At 39.2% G+C, this 18,145-nt stretch overlaps 1 protein-coding gene across 1 annotated transcript in view; it reads right to left on the bottom strand.

Moving 5' to 3' along the window:
• The window catches only part of CREBBP (CREB binding protein), an 80,473-nt gene extending 62,623 nt beyond the window's left edge, over positions 1-17,850 (bottom strand). Inside the window, 2 exon segments of the mRNA XM_010009376.1 lie at positions 17,142-17,192; positions 17,319-17,850. Coding sequence (XP_010007678.1) covers positions 17,142-17,192; positions 17,319-17,588 — 321 coding nt within the window. The 5' untranslated portion in view covers positions 17,589-17,850.
• Between the last annotated feature and the right edge of the window lie 295 nt (positions 17,851-18,145).

Here is an 18,145-nt window from a genome sequence, read left to right as displayed (position 1 = left end):
TTAAGTCACCAAAGACAACAAACCAGTATGAACATGGGAGTCAGCAACCTGTTAAGAATGGTCTTTTCATGCAGCCAACACAAAGATTTGTATGTTGCTTAAAGTTTGTTAAATTTACTTTCCTGGAAGGAACAACATCAAAAAGCTATCCAGTGTGAGTTGTTTCTTTTTCTACCTGCAAATGGGAATGGATGTGTATATCACAAGACTGCTCAAGATTCAACCTATCAGCGTGGTAGCTGGTGCACTTCCATCACAACAGAAGCAGAAAGTTCTCTGAAAACCTGGGTTATGTTGCACTTCACTCCCATTTTGTACTAAGCTTAAGGATGTTCCTTCCCCTGTTGCCTTCTCTTTCTCTCCATCAGTTCATTCAACTATGAGTTGATCTTGTTTCTCAAGCACCTTTTTCTGCAGGCCATGTTCTCTGCTCTCTATCCCAGGTGGCTCCTTTCATCCCTCCTCATCCTCTGGCAACTCATGTTTTATCATCTTGTTTCTGTGTCACAATTTTGTGCAACTCTTGTTTCTTGACTGGTTCTCTGTACTCACAACTGCAATGACTTCTGATAAAGAAGACTTTTTCACAAGCAAGGTGTTTTCTATGTAGCTGTTGATCAGTTGTGATGGGGGAGATGTACAGGTGCCATAAACCACCCTAACACAGAACTGCAAGTCAAGGCTACAAATGCCTGAAGAAGCATGATTAATGGAGGAGACCAGCTTAAAGACATTAGTTCTACTCTAAAACAGTTCTCAGAAACAGGATAATACTACTCTCCTTTAATGGGAAAAACATTTAATTTAATAATTCTGCTATCCCAGAAAGACAAGCAGATTCTGTTCCCTTTTATATCACTATGGCAACTCTCTAAGATACTGGAATCTATTCTTGAGAGTGGATAGGAAATAGGGTATTTCACTCTACTCTCACCGCCAAGGAACATAAAAACTTCCAAGCTGAAAAAAGAAAACCAAACCTTTGTTTAGCTGACTTGGACTACACAAGTTTTGAGCAGCAGGTGTGGGAGGTACTTCTCTTTGTTTTACTTTTATTTTCAGAACAGAGCAGCAATTCAATTTCCGCTAGCACCTGGAGCTTCACAGATATTACAGATCAAGTCTGTAACCAGATCTATATACCTCATCTGATGGCTCAACTCCAAGTTGGTGGGACTGAAATGAGAACTTCACCAATGTAATTTAAAAGATACCTTAGGACCAGAGTGGACCTTCATACTATGCCATTTCTTCTATTTTTAAAAGCTTACCCTTTTCTTCCCTTCTTTATCACTGCTGACATACCACAGAACTTCCTCTAGCCCAACATCAAGGAGCTGTTCTCTTTGTACATGAAGCATCTAGGCCATAAATAAATCCTGTCCTTTCCTCCTACTCTTTTTATAAACTGTCCCTTCACCTTTACCACTACAGCCGTTTATTTCATTCAAACAGTTAGTTCATTACCACATATTCCTCTGATGCTCCCAAGACATGCAACTAGTACAACGTGCTGCAAAAACCATTCCCTGCTACAAGCACTCAATTTCCTATTCACAATCCCCTTTTTAGCTTCCCTGCCAATATTCTGTCATAAACCACAGAACTGTACACACTTCTGCTCCTTACTACCCATTTTCCTTTGGGCAACTCTGCTCTCCTCTGCTGCCCCAACCCACCTTTCTCCAGGGTTTCCAAACTTAGTAAAAAGGACTGGCAGGACAGACTGATTTAGTTTTCCTGCAAGAGAAAAAGCATCCTCACTGCACGCACATGCCAAGAAGCAGCACCCAACTCTGACAACACTGCTGGTTCTGTATCTTGCACCACCACTGCCTACATAGAGTTAATACTGATTTTTTTTTTTGTTAGTTGGTCCAGACAATTAGTCCAGAGATAAAAAATAAAACCAAACCCCTCACCTTATCTTTAAGTTAAATGTTGATTTTCATTAAGTTTTGAAGCATTGGCTCTTCTGTACAAAAATGGAAGGTTATTCTGGCCAAGTATTTAAAACCAAACCAAACCAATACCACCAGATTTGGACCAGCCTGACAGCAGTAAAACCACTGAAAGGTTGATATGAGAATCAAAGAACTCAAAGCAGTTCAGCAGAAAATAAGCCTGGTTGAAGTAATCTGATTATGATCCAATTCTGTAAACTAAAAATAGTTATCATTAATATTCAGTTTGGTACCTACTAGATTTTTAACGAGAAAACAGTCCTAGAAAGAAAGGAAGCAAGCTAGACAGCTTGGCTGGACTTTGAAAGCTGTGAATCTGCAAAGTGCTTGAACAACAACCCTGAGCTCTCAGTATGACAACAGGAAGTTTGAAAAGAAAACGGGGTAAGTGTGCAGCAACATCTTTATGTGTTTGGCTTGATGTGAAAGCTCTTGCAATGACAACGATCATGCTGTATTAGTTCATGAACAGTATGTAAAAATGACAGGATTCAGAAAAGCCTCAAGAGCTATTCAAAGCACTAAAATGCATGGCTACAACACAATCTAATTGCAATCTAATACCCTAATTTATTTAGCTTACTATTTAAGCTTATTAATTTGCTTATCTTATTAAGGTAAGGACTGAAGTGATCCTAAAGTACCAATTTAGGGAATAGGAAGGTGATAACAGGAATATTTCCTATTTAGCAAAGACATAATACCAACAGGGAAAAGTTGAAGCTCTATGGCTTCAAAGCAAAAATTAGAAAAAATGTAAGTGACCAAGTCACTTACACCACTGAAATTCTCAAGGTTAATACAATCTTTTATCCAAATAGTGTGTGCTTCTACTCATCAACAGGAATTAATTCACAAAAGCCATAAGGCCTATAATCACAGGTATTGAGTCTGACTTTATCACTGTCATTTTTATATGTGCAATTCTTTATTAAATGGAACCTAATAATTGAAAGGGAATTACAAGTTCCCTTCACCTTGTGTATAGACAATACAGAAAGGTGAAAAGAGAAAGTTACCCCAGGAAGTAAAAATCATCTAGGACTCTGACCAAACTGCCAAGACTATTAAACAAATCCAGAGACAAGTATCAAAGTCCAGGAAAGCAGCAGTGCAGAACAGATGCCCCAAGACTGCATCAAATCACTGTTTCTTCCTTGGCACCGCAGAACCGTACCAGACAGAACATGGCTAAGTGCAGCTTCAGATGACTGCTCTTTTAACGACACAAGATCAAGACAGGGTGGACTGCAAGACAGAATTTCATTCATTCACTCAATCCAGTAGCAATTAAGCTGCCTCTTCAGACTGACACTGATTACGGGATCACCAAACCACTTAAATTGTTAGCTGGGTAATCTAAGGAAACTGGGCTTAAGCAATAGTGCTGTAACTATCAGCACACCATCTCCTCCCCCTTCCTCCAATCAATTCAATCACTTTTTAAATCACTGGTCAATTTGACCCATTTTTGTTAAAGGTCTCACAGACAATTAAGTTCCTAAGTAGAGAGAGGGACAGGTAGATTATGACACTCAGATTTACATCTCCATGTAGAAGAGGCACAAAGACGTCTGCTGTTCCCCACCATGTTTAGCAGAGGACAGTATATCCAGGGCTCTCAACGAGCCACTGTTATTACCAGTTTACTCCTGTCAGCACCTCAGAAAGATTATCTGAGGGCATGGGAGGGAACTGAAAGTACGATAGGAAATGGCTTAGAAGACCCTTGGGAAGGGTTGCTGTGAAGAACTACAGCCTCTACAGTGCAGTGTGAGGATACACAACCAATCTACCGGGCATGCTACTCTCAGATCCATTTTGGCAACAGAAAAATAGAAAGGTCAGACCTTTTTTCCCCCCCACTAAACTGTTCCCATGCCTCTGAATCTGACAAGACAGTTACAAGAGGAAGACACAAAGCCTAAATTGAGCCATCACTATCCTTACATTCTTCTGGACTTAGTCTATGTACAAATGCTAAAATCAATTTAATTGTAAGACCCAGATTAATAATTCGAGTTATTTCAGAGAACAGAATATGCATGTCATAATGAAGGAGAGAACAGAGGCATCTTAGATATGATCTCTTATGGTAAAAGGACAGGTCTTTACAAACTATTAGTAGTGTTGAAGAGCTGCATACGTGAGATCTTGCCTGTTCAACAGTATAAATTGCTCTACTAAGACATATCTGTCACTCACTACTGCTTTCTTCTAAATCCCTTGTATTTACAAAGAAGAACCTTCCCCCTACTTCCTCCCGTTGTATCACTGAAACAACCCAGTGTGAAGTAACATGCTAAATACTGAGAAGACAATAACTATTTCACCCTTCAAAAGCTACCTATGAACAATGATTCAGTTTTCTGAATGCCTGAGCTGCAACTTTAGGGTTATACCATAATCAATAGCCCTTGGTTGTCAGAGCAAGTATGCATAAATAATCCAGCCCTTCTACAGCAATTGCAACACAGCATCTGACACGCTCCATCAAAAATCCCCTATTACATCACTGATATGTTAAGAACACTTTTCCTCTCTGTATATAAGAGCAAGCTGGTACAAAACAGAAATTCTGCACTTCCCACTATGACCCACAGATCCAAGAAGTATCCTTTGGGTTCATCATGAACAGAATGATTTGGTACACAGACATAGATAGGTATACTGCTCCTGCCTCCAAGTCATCGCTGTCACAAGTCACTACAGGACAGGGATGATTCAGAACCTCTTCTGTACTTGTTGCCACCAAGCCACTGCAATCCCTTGCACCCTTTACTTTCCTCTTTTATGGGCCTCACCAAAACCAGTCACTTAATACTCCATTATCGGACTAACCCTTCAAAGCACCTGTCATCAAATTACTACACCTACTTGAAATCCGGGCTTTCAACACACAACTTGGTTAAAAAGCTCAGCATTTTGTCCCCCTTCTCTCTTTCCATTCATTGAAATGATTTTGCTACCAAGAAGTGTGTCACCTTGCTTGGTTTAAATAATTTCGACTTTCTACTTTTTGATCTTTCTTATCTTTTGCTTACGACAAGGAAATGAAGCAGTCGGGTGTCTCAGACATTCAGAAGTTATCAATTAAAGTATACAAAGTACTGTGAATGCAAGAGTGTATCCGCACTAAGTAATGGGGGAACATCAGAAATCCAGACTGACGGACAATTCAGTCGGTTTTAATACTGTTAGTAAGCAACAGTGAGAGAGGACAGAACTCCTTCCAGAAGGCTTCTTTCTGCTTCCCAGAGTGGTAACTTCAGGAGAGTTAGAGACCAGTGCTCTGTCATCTGCACTGCTCCACCACTAGTTCCCAGGGAGTTTAACACACCCAAGTTCCAGAGCTGCTATGACCTGGCATCAACCACCTGGAATTAATCTCTCCTCAGTCCCTGTGTGCTACTGCCATGACTCCACTCAGCCACTTTGCTTGCACACTCAGTACAAAAGAGCTACTTTCCAGTCAGGCACATGCCAAGGACTTTGCACTTTGGACTCTTACCTCTCTCTGGTATGAAACATGAATCTCTAACACAAAGCAAGGTCCACCTAACTGATTAAGGCTCTCCAAGAAGTGTAAAAGAGAGGTCCATTAGGAATATACATTCATGCGTGAAGTGGGAAAGACAGGCTTTCTTTACTATGTTGGCACCATCCTATCTGTTTACTGACAAAAAAAAAAGTTTCTACTAATTACTATTTCATCCTATAGTAACATGTTCCAAAAGAAAGTCACCATGGTGCTTTGGATGTATATGCCAGAGGGACAGATGGCGAAGCAAGGAAAAGATTAATCATTTTATGGCAGAAAGCCAGTGGTGTTACCAAATTAACAAAAAGTGAATTCAGTTTCAGTGCAGGAACAGTGGCAGTACTGTTACCTCAGCTGAGGTGAGAGCTCCTCACCTAAACCAATCTGCAGGTTTGGAGGTTTGACAAAAATACTCATTTAAAAATACTCACTTTTGAAGTCAGCGAGTAACAAGAATGCCTTAAAAAAAATAAAAATAAAAAAAGTCAAGAATCAGTCTGAGAATTAAATCATGACCTGGCAAGCAGCATTCAGAGGAAGCCTGACTTGTGCTGAAGTCTCCACTCCCCTACTTCTCTAAGCTAACTGCTCTAACAAAAGCCTACTGCAACAGATTCATGAAGCATTTAGAGAGTCTTGCTCTCCAGTAGTAAACTGACTCAAAGAAAAATACTCAAATGCCAGGAACAACTGTAATTTACTTCATCCTTTATTAGAAGATGAGAGATTTGGTAAAGCTAGAAATAACATTTTAAAAATCCCCTGAAGAGGAGGCCAGGTGTTTTATTACCACTCATAACAAGATTTGAAATTCTCTTCCATGCATTTCACAGGGGTCAAAGACAAATTTAAGTTATTCCAAGGCAACAAGACCACTTTAAAAGTGTACAAATGTTTCTGCGTAATTACTGAAATATAAAAGGCAGAATTTTGTGGCAAAGTGCTCTTTACAAATGACTGGATATATAAAGAACAAACTCTTTAATACATTTAACTAGAAATTAACCTCTTCCAGGAGAAAAAAAAATAAATAATCACATGCTTGCACTGTGTATATGCCTTAGGAAAGAAGCGTCTCCAAAATCCTGCACAAGCCTGAGCGCTGATACAACCAAATATACTACAGGAAGTATCAAAGTCATTTCTGCACTAAGCAGCACCGTTGTACTTACAAATCAGGAACAAAGCTCAGGCAAACTTACTTTGTAACAAGTGTCACCTCTGCAAATAAAAACATCAAAGCTCTAATGGATAATTAGCCACAATTGATCAATGCATTCCAATTGCTTCAAGAGCTTTTATGAGTGTCAAGCAGAAAAAGTGGCTTTCTCAAGATAAACAAGAACTATTCTTACTACATAAGGAGAGAAAATTAACAAGAACCATTAAATTAAGTAAAGATGCTTCAAAAGTTTGTTTCATCCAAAAAATGTAGTTCGGACACGAACAGCAATTCAACAGCACTTAAAAAGAGGAATTTGAAAGCCTGAAATTCAGTTAAGGAACACCTCTACAGATTGTATATTCACAGGCCAAAATCTTTGTAAGTTACTTCTAGAAGCAGCATCAGTGTGTACCAATATCACATCAAACCAGAATTTTCTAACTCTTAACAGAAACCTGTAACTTGAAACTAACTGATCTAACTAACAACTGATCTAGTTGATCTAACTTTGAGATCAACTTAGATCTCAACTCAAACATCCCTGTCCTCCTCCAGTTCCTGTACTTCATCATCATTAAGCTAAACGCAGGTTTCTAAACCAACAGCAAATCTCGACACACAGTTTGTGCTTCTTCCTTTATTTTCTGTATCACACACATTAGCCTTTTGAAATGTACCCAACAGGTCACAAAAGAATTTACAGATGTGTCTACCAGCACGTCAGCATTTCTGAAGTTCCTACAGTTGGCTGGAGACAGACAAGTAAAAGTAGAGCACGTCATTCTCAAAAAACCTTAGTATTATTTGGAACAAACTGTTTCAGTAAGAAAAACATGAGCACTATTTAAGAGATTCTTTCCCATTTATCTCGCAGAAGCTGGCCAAAGACACATTACCAGGTAGCCTGTGTGATACAACAGCCTACACAGAGGTGGGGAAAAGGTATTAGTAGCTCTACAGACTAACAGCAACAGGAAAGGTGTCCCAAAAATATAATGAAAAGAGGTTTTCTGTTTTCTTTCTTTACAGTATGTACCCTCCTGGACAGACTTGAGTCCTAAAGGGAACACGGACACACTGGAGAGACCATGCTTCTAAAAGAAGTAATTATTCTATTTCAATCCAGAACTAGGGCGTGGAGGTGTCTTTCAAATAGACAAGAAACAAATTTACACTACAGGTTACATTAAATACATTAAAAGGGGGGGAAAAATAATAAAAAAAAATAAATCAGTAGAGTTCACACCAAACAACCACTTAGCACAAATATCATAGCCTGACATTAACAGTAACTAAGGAGAAACAGAACTATAAATAATTTACACTGTTGAAATTATTTTTAAATAACTCTAAGAGCCAAATATGTTTATTTTGAAACACCACATCGACTCCAAGAGCTACCGTGAAACCTCCAGTCTTTCTGTAGAAATGGGCTCTCCTGGAATAACAATTCACATGAGGCTACCAGGAGACTTCTCAACTCTGATGGTTGTCTTTTAACACATGCTTAAAATTCAACAGTGTGAACAAAGTAGGCCTGCACATACATGCCTCTCACCGAAAGCAGCCTGCACACAGCTCCATCCAGAAACTTCTTTTAATGCAAGACACCCAGTATCAGACTAATGAAGCAAACACAGCTCATTCCAAGAGTGAAATACCATCTTTGACTGATGGTGTTCCAACACTTTCCCATTTCCAGGGGACCACAGAATACTGGGCTGGAAGGGACCTCAAGGATCCTCTGGACCAACTTTTCTAGGCAGAGCATGACCTAGACTAGATGCCCAAGTGCCCTGTCCAGATGAATCTTAAAAGTGTCCAACATCAGGGAGTCTAACACTCCCCTGTGGAGATTATTCCAATGGCTGGTTGTTCTCATTGTGAAAAATTTTCCTCTTGCGTCCAGTCAGAGTCTCCCCAGGAGTAACTTTGTGCCCATCACCCCTTGTTTTTCCCATGTGACTCCTTGTAAAAAAAGAGTCTCCATCTTCTCTGTAGCCACCCTTAAACACTGGAACACGGTGATCAGGTCTCCCCTGAGCCTTTTTTTCTCTTGGCTGAACAAACCCAGTTTTCTCAGCCTTTCCTCACAGGGCTGCCCAGTCCTTTGATCATCTTTGCAGCCCTTCTCTGGACCCTTTCCAGTCTGTCCACAGAGATCCTCCTATTGTAAAGGTAGCTATTTAATTTAGTGCATTTGCCAAAAATTTCAAAGGGCACTTATTTTTTGTCTGGTTTTTAAAATCCCCTTAAAAAATAGAATACCCCACAGATAGGACAGCATTATGGTGCAGTCACTCCGAAAACTCAAAACCTTTCCACTCCAAAACAGCAGCACCTCCCAGAGACTGCTAAAGAATCTATTTACTACTCCTCTAAAAGTCTATTTCAGCCAGGTCCTTTTGGCAAGGATGTTCCTATATTTAACATGCTGTAATTTCATTATGATTCATTCTAAAACAAAGGCACTACTGAAACCCTTTTATGGCACAGTAGGCTGCTTATTTGCCAAACCTAAAGCAGATTCATACACATGCATACCAAAGAACATGACTGTAACTTTGGGGCTTGAGCATTTTCAGAGCATGTAAGTACTAACAATTCCAGATGGTACTTAAAGGTAGCTTTTGCAGCATCGGGAGTTCAAAAATCATCTGCAGTCCCCATTCATGGAAATCTCAATTCTACAAAGTATTTCTGGCCTTAGAATTAAAGCCATAGCTGAGATTACATATAAACAGATAAGACACAAATAAATAAGCTTAGTGTGCCACTTTCCTCCCCAGTTTTTCTGATGGGCAAAGCTGCAGCAGTCAAATTGTCAATATATGACACACAAATGGATTTAGGCTTCCAAACCAAAACTGCCAGTTATTTTCTCTGAACATTCACAGGAAGAAGGGAATATTTTTATATTTCGCCATTCCTTGTACTCAGCCCTGCAAAGTTAAGTAGCAATTGTGTAAGAATTCAGTGGGTTTTTTTCTTGAGATGTGGGGGGAAAACTGTATCAGAACAGCCTTTCTGGTTTAAAAACTCACCTTTAAATAAAGGTGAAAACTAGCCTGCCCACTGTAAGGTAGACTTGGCCATGCCCTGGGTAGCCTCTTGTATTGAAATTTCAACCCCCTAGCTAAGTAAGGGGATTTCAAAGTCCCAAAATACAACTTTTAAATGTAATGTTGTTTTTTGTCTGATGGTAAAAGGTGTCCCACCTGTACTTCAACAAAGTGGTTTTAACTTGTGGAAGCTGCAGAAAGAGAACTGCCTCCTCTCACTGCTCCTCCACTCCTGATCCATTTCTTAAGCAGGTTGACACAATGCTAGAAGTAATTTTCTGATTTCCTGCATTGCCTTTTTTCTGAGGAAACACGCCACCAGCATTTGGTTTTCAGACCATAATACCGGCTGCTTTGACACATTCCTGCATGTACTTCCAATTACAGGATTCCCAATGTAATCACAGCTCACTGTCAAGTACAAACATTAAGTTTATCTTTTAAGTAAGGGGAAGTTTTGAGGCCTGCTAAAAGGTCTTGTCATCAGAAATGCTTCTGTGAAATAATATCTATGGGCATGATTGCAGTCTATTAAGAAAATTACTACGACAAAGACACTTCCTTCTGACTGAAGTAACCATGTATTTCGTAACTTCTACACACTAACATTTAAGTTGGCAGGTGTTCCTCCCTCCCAACATTTGAGTCATTTTTTACATGTGTATAAAAAAACCAAACTACAAACAGCAGAAGGAAGGTATGTGAAAACAGTCTACACACTTGAAGTAATTTCAGTCACATCAACTAGTTAAGACTTAGAGGTTTTTGTCATTTTAATAAACCTTCTGAAACAACGGAAATCTTGCTTTTAATCTGTGGCTTCCAAAGGAAGATCCACTGATGGATCTGTTAGCTTCATTTCCAAAAGCTTTTTTCAGATAAACTACTTAGAAATAAACCCCATGGCAACCACGAACATTGAAGACATTAACCAATATGATTTAGAGTTAGTGACAAAATCCCTAACGTTTGTGTTGTGTGACCACAGTAGATGATCACAGCACAATTCTACTCTGAAAAGTCGCCATAAACATTTTTGACAGCTGAATGGCAAGCCAATGCCAGTTAACAGAAACAGGCTTTTTAATGCCCAAGCAGGAGGGGAATCAAGCTGTGGTCTGCCCCCATGAAGGCTGTCTTGTTCTGTTTCTTGCAGCATTTACCTTGTAGCACTTGAACAAAACTGAACCTAGATACCTGCTTAAGCATATGCAGAAGATAGCAGCCAATTGACTACCACTTCAAAGATCTTCAATGATATTGCACAACTGCAAATGAAATGTAACTCATGTACTAGAAATAGGAAACAACTCAATTTCAGGTGCCAGGAGTAATAGCTGTGGTAAGTGAGCTTTTCAAGTCACCAAATCTCTTCTACAGATCAGAGTAAACTCATCTGTGGAGCACCACTTTGCATGGTCATGTTTCAAAACAAAACTGCATTACAGATATTGTAATTTTACTACGAGTCAATGTGTTTTGCTGTTATGTGTTTCTATATATTGAGATCCTTCTTCTGTTTGTGTTATTATAAAAGCACATATGTCTCTTCTCAGTAAAAACGCTGGTTTTGGCGATAGTTATTCAACAGAGAACTAAGCAACCATGGTCAAGTCTGTATCATCTCTTAAGAGTCCCCTGCAACTGGGAAGCAGCGTTTTTTGGAATACAATTTGGACTGGCTACTTGTGTTTGCCAGAGGCATGGTCTGCTAGGAGACAGCTTGGCAGCCTAGGATGGACAACTTAGAGGATGAGAAGCATATTAACTGCAAGTCATGTTAAAACAATTCAGGCGGATTCAGACAGATTTAGAGTCACCAGAGAAACAAACAGCACCAGCAGTTTGCTAAAACACACAGAACTGCAAAGGAATGAGAACATCTTCAGCTGACTTAATTCACAAGCAGCAAGCGTAGCTAAACCTGGTACTCTGCAGTATCAACTGGGTAAGTTCTTTAAATAAATAGCTTTTTTTTCTCATCACGAATTTTCCTTACTACATACTCCTTAAAACACCCAGTCAAGTAACATAACTACATACACAATTTCAGTCTTGTATAGGAATTCTTGCTCTTTAATGTAGTTCATTATCTTATTAAATTTCCTCAAGATTAACACCCAACACCACTCAGTGAACAACAAGGAGCAAAACTGTGACTGTGCTTGTCAATGACACATGCAGTATATATGTATATACCCAGCCTAGAAACAACAACAAAGAGAATCCAGTTCTTTCATAGCTCAGTAATAAACAAAATGAGACAACTGGTTATTCTCCTGCTAAACAAAAAAAAAAAAACAAAACAGTTTAACTGTTTTCTGAAGTTCACTTCTAATAAGAGTTCCTCCTCTTCCTTAATATAAAACTTCTCCTACTGCAATATGCATCGTCATGTGGCTCTTTTGACTAAAACAACATGAAAACATGCACCACTCCAATAAATCAGGCAAAGACAGTTGAGAGAAAAAACTGTTCTGAACTCACATGCAAAAATTCAGCATAATAGACCTGGCTTTGCACAGTCAGTGATTATGAACCCGTTATGATTTTTATGTCAGTCCTACTACTGGTGATACTTGCTTTTGTAGTATTTTCCTTTACAGTTTTCAAAATATGTAGAATGTAGTTACTTAAAATCTACAATCTTGAAAAGGCATTTTACAAAAAAAACCCAAAAGCAAACAAACAAACAAAAAAAACCACACCAAAATGTTGCTGAAAATAAACAACCATTTTCTCCTGATTTCTTTAAAGATTCAGACTAAGACTGGGCCAAACAGTTCCATCCCTTACTGGGGCATTCAGAGCTCAATAACGTGTTTGATTAAACTGCACATTTAAGAAAGAAAATTAACCTTTAGGTAGGTTTACTAGTTCTACAGAGAAAAACACTTTGAAAGGAACCTCCAGCAAACTAGTTTCACTGCCACTTAAGAGCAATAGCTTCTGCTGATCATTAGCCACACACAGCCACAGGATTTCTCCCTAAGTTCCTGCTACTGGCTATCAGCAGTTCCTCGTTATAGTGATACAGCTCTGAAGTTACTGAGGAAAAGGCGATTCCTTTTACAGAATTGTAGAAAGAGGCATTACACCTTGGAAACACACGGAAAAGTCCGACTCATCTCAATGGGACTTTACTACTTCTTAAGGAAAAGAATGAAAGTACCAATTAGGTGAATCACTGTCCAAAACTCTTAACAGGGTACAAACAAGCTTGAGAACCGTACAAAATAAATAGGAACATCCCAAATTTCTCCTCTGATTTTCCACAAGCTTTGAAAGCCCAAGAGGAATGCATCTCAGCAAGAAACTATATAACATCTAATCTACTGAAACGTAATTTCAAGCTCTTGCCAGCCACAATGAACTACCTGAAGGCTTTGTCTCCCTCATTTGAAAAAGATCAGCTCTCACAGCAACTGGAGAGTATTAAGGTATAGAGCATGCTTGCAATGAAGTGCTCACTACTATGGAAACAACAGACCATCTGCTTAGCTTTGCTGCTGTTTGACATGTTCTACAACCATCTTAAACAACTCTGATTTAAAAAGATTTTCTAGATGGTTTGAACATGTTTTCTGGATTTAATGAACTTTACAAAAAAGCATGGCAAAAACAAGAGCGCAATCATGCTACTACTGCAAATTACTGTGACAAAATTATCTGTTCCTGTACCCCTGCCAAGTGATAACTGTTCAAAGAAGAAACCTTCTGCCCTTTTAAGAAGATACCTTAAAGAACTTCAAACCAATCAAATGAAAACTACCCTTGTAGTGTCACCCAAGAAAACAGAGCCACAATGCCACAGTTATAAGCAAAAATGTTACAGGAAAAGAGCAGCAGTGAGCACAGCAGAGGTATACTACTACGTACAGTAGTACAGAAGAGAGGTTTCCTCAGAGGTTTCAAGATGATCTCGAACAAGTCAAACATCACAAAGCAGATGCTCTAAATAAATCTGAATATGCAGATTGCACAGTCACGGCCAAGGAAGAATTCAAATCCTTGATACAGTAAGTTGCTGTAGCTTTAATTCACAAAACGTTCTCAGCGACTACACTACTGCCTATTCCCAGAAACATTCTAGGCTATCAAGAACATGCCATATACTCCCAAGAAAACAGGACTATGACTTTAATAGCTATTGTCTAACTTGCACTGATTGACAGGTTGCTTCTTACAGTGGATCATATGAAATCTGTGAAATCCTTTGTTCACGTCTCTATAGACTGAGGAATTATTTTGCTTTAATCTCTCCCTGACAATGGAAAAACATCTGTCTTGATGGCAGCACCTTATGGCCCTCTGACATCAAGAATCAGTTATTTTTCATTCCCTTTTAAGCTGGTTCGGGGTAAGGTGTGTACTTTTCATTCTGTCAAGAGCAGCCTTAAAATGGCAAGTTCTGCTCAAAATTAACAGTATTGGCTTATGATGCTCCAGGTGAAATGAATCCCAGTTATTTCTGAGAGCAGGTGAAGGGATCAGAATCAGGATTTTTTTTTTTCCCTTTTCTGTTACTAGAAAGAATGCTTATAAAAACATACCACGGGAAAGAAAAACAGAAAAAGCAATGGACTTTCCTTGATTAGTCATTTACTAAAAAAGGATTAGAACAAACCATCAAGGAACAAGGTCTTGCCCCAAACTAGACCCAAACCATAAAGGGTCATGAGTGCTACACACTGCCTATAAACAAACTGAATTGAGAAAGACAGGCTTCTGAGCCACGCTAGAATGAGGTTAATGAGCGATGCACATCACTTATTTTAAACAGAATGAGAAAATCTTCAGCTTAAAAAGCTCTTTCAGATTTTTTTTTTCTGCATTTGTATTTCACACCTTTCTTTCCCATAGTATATATTTCTACAGCTGTCACCTTCAAGAATTCACTTCCAGCCTTAATACAGATCTTCAAGCATGATGACAGATACATTTTAAGCCATTTAGTCAAGTTAGGCACATTCACTATTAGGTAGATCAGCTGCCTCACCACTTTCATTGCTGTTCTTCAATGTTTTAAACAGCATACATTAAGCAGAAAACATCAAGGAACAGAAGGTGAAAAATTAAACTAACCCACAGTCTCCTTCAGCAGAAATTTCAGTTTCCAGAATGACAAACTGCCTGACTGAAGTGTTTCTTCACTCTTCCTGAAAGCTTTCACCACAACTGAAGCATCAATAAGCAAAAAAAGCTAACATACAGTCATGTCTCATAATCCTATAAGGACAATAAACTGGGTGATGGGAAGAGACTAGACAAGGATGCCAATCCTCAAATGCCGATTAAGGAAAATGGCAAAAATAGAGAATGCTTCTGCTTGTCAGAAGAAAATTCAGTGAGCAAGTCATTTGTTCCAAAATGGAAAGACAAAGTATTTGTGTAAAACATCGTGCTCACCTGCTGTCTTACTGAGACAAAATTAAGCTGTAAATAAAGTAAAACTTAAAAACAAAACAAAACCAAACCCACAAATCTTTTAAGCTTCATCTTGATCAAAAAGTGGTAGAGCCCTGGAAAACACCATTTCTTCTATTTTTTAATAAATTGGCCAAATTTTTAAAATTGTTTTCTCTTACATGCACCTTCACAGAAGCACCATCTTACCACTTCTGCTCTGTTATTAAGCAGCCCTACTTTCTCAGTTTCTCCAAACAATTTCCTGTGTAAGGACTTTGAAAGCACTAGTTTTGCTCTTGTCTTCTGTAAATGCATCAGCAGTGCACAGGAGCACAGCACTGCATTATGCGGACAAACTATTTATGTAACAGGGATACTGCCACTATTCTTTTCCAATGTATTTCTTGTTCAACTTAACTTTTTCCTTACTTCTTGAACATGTGGTAACTGAGAAAGTCCAGCTCACCTTCCCAAGCTGGTGAATCCCATTTGCAGCTGGCATCAGGCTAAGACTGAAGTCCTTAAAGAATGTAATTTGTCTGAGTGGTGGCTTGTTCCTTACTAAGGTGGGTTTGCTTATTTTAAACCAAGATATCACTGAACCTCCCCCCACCAGGCTTACACGTTACTCCATCAGATGAAGACCTCAGGCAAGTCCCTTCGCTTTGAGGTAATTCTGCTTGGTTAGTTCACATAGGAAATTAGTAGCTTTGCCATGTAAGTGCATAGTGGCTAGGAAAAATCTATTCCCAAGAAATTAGATATCCAGAAGTTTATAGAAATAAGCCAGATAATTGGGTTTTGTCACTCTTCCCACGAATTTCAGAGGAAAAAAAAGAAAGATAAACTGATTTTCTTTATGTGCACACCAACCTGCCTTGCATAACCAATGTAGCAAATTTGGAGGCTGGAAACAGCTATATCCACTTTCATATGCTACACCTTTACTACGATCCTTAAGCAAAAGGTTCCCCTTCACCACAGAGAGACGACTTCTTATGGGTTTTATTTTTTAAAGATAAAAATTAACCATAAAGTACTCCACAGTGAGATCAGCATTACTTCAGAGATGACCTATGCTTTTATATCAGGCAATGCAATTTCTTTTCATGATTCCTAACACATCAATGAACTAACATTTATGTGTTAATAAATGATAATGACTAGTGATGTATGAACAGATAAAATACCAGAGTTAAAAAATTATCTTTTTCTACATATCAGAATATTGTGGGTTTGCCACCAAAATTTCACAAAGGAACTGTACCAAAGCAACACAGCCAAGAGATGAGGCACACTGCTATCCCACTGAGACAGGAGGAGCCGCAATCAAAACACTTCTTTAAGCTCACACCTGGAAAACGAAGAACTAAAAAACAATTACTATATCAAGCAGGGGGAGATACTTCCAGGTGTATATATTCCCTGCCCTGCAATGGCCACTGAATTAGACTTCTTGCCCAAACACTGCCCTTTCCTTTCACAGACTTTGCATTACTTTGACAATTTATGTGAAATTTGATGTTTTCAGACCAGTTCCTCTAGATTTGAAAACATTCACTGCACAGCTGTTGACAGTGGTCCTTGACAAGGGGACCAATTGTTACACCTCTCCCTCCAATTACAAATATTCCTTTAAGTTCTCACATCACTTTAAAAGGTATTGTTGTCTGGCAGCTAAATTGAGATCCTGCACAGAAGTAATCTTCTATTCCTTTTTGCAGGATTACGCTACTCTTTTCTAATTCATTCTGCCAAGATACTATCCAACTTTCAACCTTAAGGATGTGTTTTTCAACAAGTGCTTTCATTCCTCATTACATGAGAAATACTGTTTCAATTATCTTGCTTTCATGATATCACTGGTGACTGGAACAGGTAACTACAGACTCAAGAAAGTGCATTCTTTAGTTCCAGAAAAGAATCTATTACATTTTCTAACACCTGTATGGAGAAAAACAAGTGCAATAAATAAGATATATCAAAGTATATGTACATACTTTAGTCATTGCTCCTGTCTGTGCTGCGTTCAGTCCAGTGTGACCAGCCATCTGTGGAGATACTTGGGTTAAAGTCTCTGCAAGCACACTGCCTGCATTCCCCTGCATGGCAGGGGCAGAATATTGCATTCCCGCTTCCCTTCCTCTTCCAGCTGCCCCAAGAGATCCATTCATTACCTGCCCTTGTCCTTGCTGAGGCTGATTCATTAAACTGTGACCAGAATTACTGTTGAGAAGGCTCTGGTGTGTCTGACTGAAATTAGTATTCATACATATCCCAGGTCCAGTCTGTGATGTTGCAGGGCTGCTTGTCACCAGCCCCACTTGTTTTTGTGCTTGAGAGTTCAGAGTTTGTGACGCAGGTGTGGTAGGTCCAGAGGTGCTGGCTGCTTGCTTTGCCAGGCCGGAAGCAGAAGAGTCTCCCTGGTTTAAAGGACTCTTACCCATAGCACTCAGATTACCAATATTAGCACTGTTCGGCTGCCCCTGAACTTGACTACCAACGCCTTGTTGGACAGGGCTATTTGAGTTCACATTTCCAATTCCTGGGTTTAAGGAAGAGCCGCTGCCTCCCCTTAAAAGTTCAGAAAGTTGCTTGTGTTTGGAAGCTGCATCTGGAACAAGGTTCCCACTGCTGTTTAAAAGGCCCAACTCGCCATTGGGGATCAGCTCATCAGGAAGATCGTTTTCCAAGTCAAACAAAGATCCAAAATCTACAAGTTAGAACAGAAACACAGGTCAGAAAAACATTACAAAAAAAGTAACTAAAACGCCTATCTACACTGCTTTGCAGCAGTCTTAAACATGACATGCATTAAGGTACATCTTTACCCAAGGTTCAATAACACCACCAGCGAGCGAGGGTCTCCACAACACACTCCTGAGCCTTTCAGTTCTTGGTATGTACTTTGCACACGCACACAACCACACAGGGTAGAGCAATGGCCAGCAAGTAGTTTTTCACAAGACTTTTAACAAAACATTGTACCAAGCTTAGGAAACCA

The sequence above is a fragment of the Nestor notabilis genome, unplaced genomic scaffold, assembly GCF_000696875.1.
Source record: "Nestor notabilis isolate BGI_N333 unplaced genomic scaffold, ASM69687v1 scaffold4362, whole genome shotgun sequence".
Lineage (NCBI taxonomy): Eukaryota > Metazoa > Chordata > Aves > Psittaciformes > Psittacidae > Nestor > Nestor notabilis.
This window is presented reverse-complemented; position numbering and strand designations above follow the sequence as displayed.